Genomic DNA, 10,668 nt, shown 5'->3' on the forward strand with positions numbered 1-10,668 from the left:
AGCTCTGAGAGGCTCACGTCTTAGTCCTAGAGCCACCTCCGGGCCTGGCGTGGAGGAGACGCTAAGAGTGTGCAGCTGGGGCGAATGGAATCGTGGCTAAGCGGCCAAGCATTGGGGCCGCGGAGGGTAATACACTTGCCAGGTAGTCAGGCCGCGGTGACTGAAACATCATCAAGATAGGAAGGTTCCCCTCCTCCAGGAGCTTCGGCCCTTGAGAGGGAGCTCGATGGGGTGCAGTCAAAGGGAGGAGGCAGTGGGGAGTCCGCCTTGGAGACAGTCCCTGCGAAACCTTCCCCGGAGAGGCCGGGTACGTGTCACTGCGCGGGGACCACACACATCACACACATCTCTACGTGACCGCTCGTCCGGTCTGACTTTAAATCTGCCCGAGAGAGCGTGGCTTTTCCTTGTCCTTGCGTGACCTTGGGCACGTTCCATAATCTGCCCACCCTGCCCGTTTCCGCAGGCGGGGAGCAGGAATCACACACTTGGGGGGACCAGTGACTGCTGGCTGGGTTCAGGCTGCGTGCCCAGCACACCTCCCCTCTCCTTCCCACCCACCTCCCTTCCGAGGTCTGGCCCCAGTGCCATCGTCTCCGCCCGCCCTGCCGGGAACTGCTCCCAACTCCCACTGGCCACCGTGGCTTTCTCTGTGTGCACCTGTTTTGCTCCGTGTCGGTTTCCACCTCGTATTAGGGCTGGCTGGATAAGAGCCGCCTTACCGGGTGAGATTTCAGGCTTTGTAGCCTCAGGGCCTGCGGCTAGTTCATCCTGCCTTTGGAAAAATGGACCCAGTTCCAGGCTGGGCCCGAATTCCTGTTCCGCAAACGGTTGTTTGAGGGAGGCTCATGGTTTTGTGACTCTGAATGGCGGGGAATCCCGTGCCTTTTCCGGTGTCTGAATCAAACAAACAAACAAATGGAAATGAAATGTTATTTTGAGGACACTGATTTACACAGGCTAAAAGAGATTACACACGTAGGCTTTCCACCTGGGCTTTCCTGTGGTGGAAGGTTCCTTTCTTTGACCCTCCCTCACCTCTTCCCTTCCTCTTCCCTCCCTCCTTGCCCCTTCCTTCTACCACCGTTCCCTCCCCTGCCCTTCCTCTTTCCCTCTCCCTCCTGTCTCTCTCTCTTCCCAGAAAGACTCGAAGCCTTGTGATCTCAGTCAGTGGCTGAATGGTGGTGCCGTTTCCCAAGATTAGGGAGACAGAGGGAGGAACAGTGGTGAGGGTGACACCGTTTCCTCTTACGGACACGTTACTTTTCAGATGTCTATTAGACACCCAGTAGTGGCAAATATAGAGAGAGCACATAGCAGGTGTTCAATAAATGGCGGCTGTTGAGACAAACACGATACTGTAACCATTCAAGTGAGGAGTGTGGTTAATGGTCATGGTGTCGTTCTGGAAGGCTTGGCTCCGTGTCCCAGCTCTGCTACCTTCACCTTCTGAGTCCCTGTTTCCTCATGACTGAAATGAGACTCCCAGTTGTTTCTCGGGGAAGAGCTGAACGCAGTTTGCAAAACACTGTGATCCCTGTGAACGGGCTGCGGTTCATCAAAAAGCAAGAGGCTAATTGTCCCGAAAGAACATGGGGAGGCCATGGGAGATGCATCAGCCCCAGCCAGCCCTGGGGTTTTCCTTGGAATCATAGCTGGAAGGACAGGTTTGACTCAGCTCTGCCCTGGCTTCTGTGACAGTCCTAGACATCCGGGGCTCTGAGAAAGAACCAGCCTGTGAAATTCGGGGCACTGATGTTTTCAGAGAAAGTTTTTGGGTCTTGGTATGGGCTGTGAGGCATTTCTTTGAGCAGAAAACGTTCTGCTTCACCTACTGAGCATGAGAAAGTGAAAATTTCCTTTGGAACAGATAATATTGATGTATTAAAATATTTAGCAGAAATGAGGGGCTATTAATCCAGCTCCTCTGTTTGCTAAGTAAAGAGATTGGTTTTTTTCTGGAAGGAATGACAGCAGCCTGGCTATCTCGTGCCAGCCCAGTGGGTACATTGATATGCACACTCAGTGAATAGCTGTTTCAGGCTGTTAATTACTACGATGTAATTAACATCCTAGTTGTTTCTAGTTCCATAAAAGACTGTAGTGGTTTACTTACCAGTGGTAGGATTTTGTTGTTACTGTTCTGTCTCAAGTCCCGAGAAGCGTCATCAACACACAATTATGGGAACAATGACAATAAGAAATGAAGTTGTGTTTATTGAGTGAGTTCAGAATGCAGGCACGTTAGAAGCATTGTCTCGATTATACGTCCCAGCGATTCTCGTTTTTGTAATGCTTGTGAGTAATCATCCCCAAATGTACTCCTTTTCTAAGATCATATTTTTGCATAATACTTTTTTCTTGTTTTTTTCAGATTTTTTTTTAACGTTTATTTATTTTTGGGACAGAGAGAGACAGAGCATGAATGGGGGAGGGTCAGAGAGAGGAGACACAGAATCCGAAACAGGCTCCAGGCTCTGAGCTGTCAGCACAGAGCCTGACATGGGGCTCGAACTCACGGACCGCGAGATCATGACCTGAGCCGAAGTCGGCTGCTTAACCGACTGAGCCACCCAGGCGCCCCAATACTTTTTTTCTTAAAATGAGACCCACCCATGTGTATGATACATTACATCTCTGTTCAGCATGCTGCCCCCGGAAATGGACTGCTCCCAGCACCGTGCTCGTCGTCCCTTAAGGGCCTGGAAGTGAAGGGGCAGAGGTGAGCTGCTTATGTCAGACCAGCTCAGGGGTGGTGGCTGTACCGGCTGTCGAGTTAAAGGTCAGGAACGTGGTGATGGGTTTGGGAAACAGGCTGTGCCCGCTTGTGAGTAAGCGGGTCCCAGTGTGTGCGAGAAGAGGGGCAGGTGCCATGGGGGACAGCGGCAGGGAGCAGCGGAGGGGGGCCACCAGGGGAGGGGCGGAGGCACAGAACGCAGAGATGCAACAATGGAGCTCCCCATCACTGGGAATGCTTAACAGTGAGAAGGTGAAGAGGGACAGACTCCTTGCTTCCGGGCAGATGGCCTGATACTAACAGGTGTCAGAGAAGGCAAAAGTCTACTTCCTGTTTGCTTTCTGTCTTCTTCCTCGAGGCTCCCAGGAACTTGTGGGGAGCAACAGAGAAGGGAACCAAGTGTACAGCCTGGAAATTTTCGTGGTGCTTGGGCAGAACTGTTGGTCTGGTTTTGTTCGACGGCCTGGACTGAGCTCCCAGAATTGGCTGGGCTCTGGGGCTGGGCGGGACCTTCGGGCGTGGCCCTGCACAGAGGGTTGTGGACAACAAGGGGGCAGCAGAGGCTAAGAGCGTGCCCCTTCTCTGGGCATGTAGCTTTACTTCTGCCTCAGTTTCCTCATCTGTAAAATGGGGACGATGATACCACGTATTATGAGACTCAGTGAGTTAGTACATATAAAATGCTTAGGAGCCTCTGGCACATCGTAAGAGAAATGTCTTAGGAAATAAATGATTCAGCATTATAGTGTGTAGGTGCAGGGGATGTGTGAAGGGAGGCAGAAGACAGCTGGGGGCGGGGGTGAGGGTTTAGGGATTTAGGGAAGGATCCCCAGAAGAAGATCTTTTGTTTTTGCTGGAGTCTAGGAAAAAACATTAAAAATCATTTTAAAATGATAAAAGAATACACAGAATATAGCAAACTGAGCATGACAGTGACACCCGGCAAATTTCTGGAGCAGAACAACATGTCGGGGGTGGGGGGTTTGAACAATTCCCTTGGGAAGGAGAGCGGTGGGTCCCCAAGACCCAGCCTGGGGTCACTACGACAGACTCTTGCCTAACTGCATGCATTTTCTTACATATTATTTTTTGGATGAGATTTTTTTTTTGTCTAATAAAAAACTATAAACATAATGTCAGGATTTCAGCATCAGCAAGATAATGGGGCTGCCCAAAAGGCTGGTGCCAGTTTGGCGTTCATTGGAAAGGAAGTCAGACTGCACGTGGAATGCCTTGTCCCCCTCTGACCATCACACGGGCACCTGCAGAAGGGTGGCCCCAGGAGGGACGAAAGGGTGTCGAGTCCAGAAGGGAGAGGAGGCGACAACCTCACTCCCGTCAGCCCCAGACCATCCTTCAGCTCCTGGAAAGCAGAGTTACTTCTTTAGGGAAGCCTTTCCTGATACCTTCAGACCAGGTGTGGACCCCAGGTGGTCTGGTCTCATAGGGTCCTCTATTTCCTTCTTGACGCAAATCAAGTAGGAGATTGTGTTATTCGGTGTGTCGATCTCACCAGATCGTGGGCTCTTGGAGGCAGAGCCCCTGTCTGCATGTGCCCCCCGTTATAGCCTGAGCTCCTGGCACAGTGCCTGGCACGTAGCAAGTGCCAGTTGGGATTTACTGAATTGCCAAGTGAACGGATGGGTGAATGAATGAATGAGTGAGTGAGTGAATGATGACACAATCTCCAAGGAAGAGGATGACAGTTCTAGGAGGCTGACTGCAGTTCAGCATAGGGAAGAACATTCTAATATGAGCCCCAGCTGGTGATGGAAGGGTGTGCGTTGAGAGACGGTGAGCCCCCCAGCCCTGGGCATGTCCCGATGGGAGACCAGTTGGCCGCTAGTCATAATGCACTGGAAGCATTCTTGCATGAGACGGGGATATAGACTGACTTTATGGGGACTTCTACCTCTAAGAGCCTACAGTTCAAGGTTCCAGACTCCTAGGGAGTATTTGGGTGCCTACCACTGAGGAGGGTTCTCCCCTCTGCCAACACGAGACCTTTTAGGATTATTCTCAAGTGACGTGGCTGGGAAACTTCTAATTGGTTCGAATTCATTGTTTTTCTTTGTGATTGATGATAAGAATGATGACAGCATCCATTTGTAGAATTTCCTACGTGTGGGGCACTGTGCTAGGTACTTTTCATGTAATGACTCATTTAATCTCCTCTACATCCCTAAGAGAAAGCCAATCATTTATTATCACGTTTTACAGATGAGGAAACTGAGGCATAGAGAAGTTAAGTAATTACTGAAAGTCATCAACTAATAACTGATGGGGAACAGGATTTGAGGCCAGGCTCTGACCACTACAGCCCACTGTCTTCTCGCAGGCGAGTCGATTTTTTGCTGATGATATTCTAGCGGCATCCAAAATCATATATTCTCTTCTTGAGGTGTGCAAAGGGAGGCTGTAAATCCAAGTTCACTGATTGTGTGCCTTAATTCTTCTGTGTCCTTCCTTACGTTTCCTCCTACCAGATCAGTCTAGTTCTGGAATCTTCCATTTGATCTCTTTAAAGTAGCAGTTACATATACTATAAATAGGGAAATCTATTTTATTTGGCACACAAGGGACTAGTATATCTTTCTCATACATTATGCCTTTTTTTCATGCGTGATGACAAACATGAAGGGATTCTTCATCCTGTTTACTACATTTAACTTGAATTCCATGTGGTCTGGTATCCATATGGCTCTTCCCGCTTTCTCTTCATTGGCATGGTCTCTTTGTCCACACCTTGATTTTCTGCCCTTGCTACTCAGTGAATAGTGTGATTCATAAAACAGTTAGGTTTTGCTTTTAATCCAATATTCCCATCCTTGCTGACTAAATTAATGGGAGATTCAGATCATTCCCTGTACCCATTTACTGTAAGGATTTATATGCTTGACTTTATTGTTCCCAGTTTTCTTTGCGACCATTATGGTTTCTTTTACATGTTGTTTCATTTTCCTTTTGCATACGTTTGCTTTTTGGAGCACTTGAACATTTTTTTCTAAAGATTTTATTTTATTATTTAAAAAAATCTTTATTTATTTTTGAGAGAGAGAGAGAGAGAGAGACAGAGTGTGAGCAGGGGAAGGGCAGAGAGAGAGGGAGACACAGAATCTGAAGCAGGCTCCATCCCGGCTCTGAGCTGTCAGCACAGAGCCCGATGCAGATCTCGAACTCATGAACTGTGAGATCATGACCTGAGCTGAAGTGGGACGCTCAACTGACTGAGCCACCCAGGCGCCCCTAAAGATCTTATTTTTAAGTAATGTCTGCACCCAATGCAGGGCTCGAACCCACAACCCCGAGATCAAGAGTCCCACGTTCCTCGGACGGAGCCACCAAGGAACCCTGGAGCACCTGAACATTTTATTGTGTCTTTCTATTCAATGAATGGCTATCTTTCCTTTCCTGTTCTCACAACCAGATGCATTTTACTCCATTCTTATCCAGAAAACCCCTTAACATTTCCCCCAGGAAGGCACATTGCTGCCTCTGCTCCAATGAGAGGAGATCTGTGGAATCCATTTGTTTCTTTCTTCGCCCCTGTTTTCACCTGGTCTCTATCTCTTTTCCATGAGATCTTTGAAAGGTTTTCTGTGTCTGTTCCCCACCCAGTCTGTCCCAACCTTATTCTGCATCACAAAGCTTTTATAGACCATGTAAGTCACACATTTCCAGTTGGTGTATCTTCATCCATTTGGGTTTAACTTCTACTATCCTGTTTTTCTTTCCTATTAATTTATGTATCTATCTACTAGACTATTCATCCTCCATCCATCCATCCATCCATCCATTTTCACCCTCCCCCTCTTCCTTCGATTATACATCCATCATCCTCTCCAATCTGTTGCTACATGTTTTGCTTGCCATTGTTCCCTCTCCTCTTCGTCTCTCCCAATTATGAGGACTCTCCCCCGGTTCACAGGCTGTTTGGCTAAACAGCGAGTTATGTGGATGACTCCCCCCCCACCTCTGTTTTCTGTTCAGCCGGCACCTTCTGAGAGAGTTCTTTCTGACCTTCGTCAACTTTAATCGTCTTCCCGCTTTACTCTTCCTCACACACTTTGCACTTCCTGACACTTCTTCTATGTTTATTACTTATTTGCTCATTTTCTGTCTCACCCACTAGAATGTTAAACTCGCTGAGGGCAGGCACTTTATTTTATCACTCTTTTTATGTCTCCAGGGCTTGGGACAGTGGCTGGACCATCACTGGAACAAAGAGTTGTTGAATGAATTGCATTTTGCATACCCTCAAATCTCTTTCTGTCTTGTGCCCTGACAAGCAGGTGACATGCTGGCTGGAGGTAGGGTTCTTACGTTGCAGTCCTTTCCCTAAAGTTGACTCTAGCTACTCTCCCACCGATTTCTGCAGATGAGAAGTCTGGTGCCAGCGTGCACCTCTACATTTTGTGCACAGCCCAATTTATCCAATATTACACATGTGTATTTGTTGATTCTCCAGCAATCTTGTTTGTTTGCCTTTGAGCCCCTGGCAAAATGCCTGATGCATAGTAGGCGTCCCCCAAATATTTGTTGTATAAATAAATGGATAAAGGAAGGATTTTTAACACTATGAGAAAGCAGATGATGTATTTATCGTAACTCTTGAAATATCAGTGACAGGGGTGTTCTAGACCAGTGGTTCTCAAGGTGGGGTCCCAGATCAACAGTGCCAGCCCCACCGGGGAGCTTGTTAGAGATGCAAATTTGGACCCCCCCCTCCCCAAACCTACTGAAGCAGAAACTCTGGGGGTGGAGCCCCGCAATCTGCGGTTTAACAAGCCTTCCAGGTGATTCTGATGCATGTTCAAGTTGGAGAACCAGTGCTGGAGACTGGTCTCGTTTTCTAGATGGGAAAACCAAGGCTAGGAGCAGGGAAGTGACTCATCTGAATTCACGCATGCCACCGGGGGCACAGCCGGAGCCAATGCCCAGGTCCCCAGGGCTGCAGCCTGTGTCCTTGCCACACCAGCCAGGCTGCCTCACCTCCTCTCACTATTTCCCCTGTAATCAAAACGAGCCATGCATTTGTCAAACCTTTTGAAAGCACCGGGATTGAGTCTCTGCTCTTACTGAGCTTCTGATTTCACTGGGAGCTTGCCAGGATTAAAAAAAAAAAAAAAATGTGACTTAGAGTTGTTTCTATAAGGCTTTGAGCAATGGAAAGGAGCTGGGCGATTGAGTTACTTTTCACTGGAGGCTTCTTGGGTTGGAGCTGTAATGTTATAGCTCAGTGTGAGGACCCGTCCTCTCTCTCGACCTCCCTATAATGCTTGTCACACACGATCCAGTTTCCTCCCATTTGTGGGAGAGGAGGCGTGAATGGTGGCCAACGTTGGCCCAGAAGAAGGATTAGGACCTTTGACGTTGATCAAGTCTCCATGACCACTCTGTTTTTCTTGCTAATATTTTCATTTGTTACAAGTTTCTTTTTAATGTGTTTTGTATATTCCTTTCCATGTTTTTTTTTTCTTTCCTATGCATATTTTTTGTGTTTATTGTTTGGTCCAAACCATGCCACATACACCATCAAAGAATACTTCCTTTCTTCACTTTGCCTAAGTTCAGGCCCTTTCCGTGACACCGTTATGGATCCCCCTTCCTATCAGTTTTAAAAATATGCTTTCTATTTCGGAAAAGTTTTAGGTTTACCGAAGAGTTGCACAGAGAGTGCAAGGGTTCCTGAATGCCTGTGTGCCCCTCATCTTTTTCTCTAGAGAGCAGGGTTTTAAGATCAGAGAACAGATTTTTTGAGGAGAACAGTGACACTCTTAGACTGATCTTTTTTGGGGAAAAGCTCTTAGAGGCCTTCTGTTTATTGGGCTAATCTTTGTTGAATGTATATCATTCATCAGACCCCAGGATATGCATCAGGTGGGAACAATGATAAACAGGACACAATACTGTCTTGCTGTGTATATAGTAATTAATTCTAATATGTATGACACAACATAAAATTTATCGACTTAGTTGTTAAAATTTTTTTTTAATGTTTCTTTATGTTTGAGAGAGAGACAGAGTGTGAATGGGGGAAGGGGAGAGAGAGAGAGAGGGAGACGCAGTATCCGAAGCGGGCTCCAGGCTCCGAGCTGTCAGCACAGAGCCCAACGTGGGGCTTGAACTCGCGAACCGTGAGATCATGACCTGAGCTGAAGTCCGGTGCTTAACCAACCGAGCCACCCAGGCGCCCCTATTTCCTCCCACTCTTAATGGAGGTTAATAGTATCCTCTGAGGCCCGACAGTTTTTGCATTTTGATGTTAGGTTTTATGTTTAAGTCTTCGATTCATCTGGAGTTAATTTTTGTATATAGTGTAAGGCAGGGTAAAATTCATTCTTTCATGATTGGGTTATCCACTTTCCCAGCACCATCTGTAGAAACGACTGCCCTTTCCTCCCTGAATGGTCTTGGCACCCTTGCAAAAACCATTTGACCACGTAGGTGAGGGTTTTAATGTCGTTTACTCTGAAACGACATCCGTGCGTGTCAACACTTACACGTGTGTTTCTGTGCTCTCCCCCCCCCCCCCAATTTAGGTAGCATGACATTGTTCGCGGTCATCACCATCATCCTGGGATGCTTTAAAATTGGCTACTTCGTTGGATTCTCTGAATGTTTATCAGCCACTGAAGGCGTCTTCCCTGTCACACACGCAGCACATACTCTGGTCCAGGTAAACCCTAAGATGTTTCTGTAGGTCGCCTCGGCTCCTGCGGAGTGTATCCCAGGGCACACGAAACGGGAGGTGTGGGAGACAGCAAGAGGAGGCGTAATCCTCCTCTGAGGCTCAGTCCTTCCGTTGCCTCCGCTCTCAAATGGGTCTCTGTGTCCCCTTGGCTGTCTTTGTGGGGATCCTATGAGGGGGCCCTTGTAATGGAGAGTCAGGACATTTTGCCAAGCTTGAGGCTACCAGAAAAGGCTCGGGAGTGGATTTTCATATATGTTATTGGGTTTTATTGAGCTGTTATTCACACACTGTACAATTCACCCATTTCGCTGTACAAGCCAGTGGTTTGGTGTATTCTCAGAGCTGGGCGACCATCGCCATAATCAATCTTCGAACACTGTCATCCCCCGCAAAGGAAACCCTGGGCCACGACGGTCACTCCTCTGGGTCACTGAAACATTGTATTTTGGAGATTTGGTCTTCACGGAGCCCGTTAAGGCTAAATGAGGTCACATGGGGGGGTGTCCTAATCCAATAGAACCGGCGTCTTTATATGAAGAGAAGATTGGGACACAGACTCACGGAGAAGGAAGACGGTGTGAGGACCGTGGAGGAAGATGGCTGGCCGGCCACACGCCAGGGAGGGAGGCTCCGGAGAACCCTGCCCACACCTTCATCTTGGACTTCTGGCCTCTCGGACCGTGGGAACTACATTTTTGTTGTTTTAAGGCACTCAATCTCTGATGTTTTGTCATGGAAGCACTGACAATTTATTTATTGGCTACTTATTTCGGGGGAGTCAAATCTCATGATGACAGAGGCTTATGGTGATACCAGTGACAATTTGGAGAGTCTTAGTGAGACCAGAAAGAACTTTCTTCTTTACCTTCCTCCCTCTCTCCTTCCCCCTTCCTTCCTTCCTTCCTTCCTTCCTTCCTTCCTCCTCCCTCCCTCTCTCCTTCCTTCCTTCCTTCTCTTCCTTCCTTCCTTCCTTCTCTTCTTCCTCCTCCCTCCCTCTCTCCTTCCTTCCTTCCTTTCTTCCTCCTCCCTCCCTTCCTTCCTTCCTTCCTTCCTCCTCCCTCCCTCTCTCCTTCCTTCCTTCCTTCCTTCCTTCCTTCCTTCCTTCCTTCTCTTCTTCCTCCTCCCTCCCTCTCTCCTTCCTTCCTTCCTTCCTTCCTTCCTTCCTTCCCTTCTTCCTCCTCCCTCCCTCTCTCCTTCCTTCCTTTCTTCCTTCCTTCCTGCCTTCCTTCCTCCTCCC

The 10,668-nt window shown here is 48.0% G+C and overlaps 1 protein-coding gene across 1 annotated transcript in view; it reads left to right on the forward strand.

The window, feature by feature from the left end:
• Nucleotides 1-10,668, forward strand: part of OTOP1 (otopetrin 1) — a 35,477-nt gene that overhangs the window by 1,041 nt on the left and 23,768 nt on the right. The window contains exon 2 of the mRNA XM_049630303.1: nt 9,280-9,416. Coding sequence (XP_049486260.1) covers nt 9,280-9,416 — 137 coding nt within the window. The remainder of the gene's footprint in view (nt 1-9,279; nt 9,417-10,668) is intronic.

The sequence above is a fragment of the Panthera uncia genome, chromosome B1 (genome assembly GCF_023721935.1).
Source record: "Panthera uncia isolate 11264 chromosome B1, Puncia_PCG_1.0, whole genome shotgun sequence".
Classification (NCBI taxonomy): domain Eukaryota; kingdom Metazoa; phylum Chordata; class Mammalia; order Carnivora; family Felidae; genus Panthera; species Panthera uncia.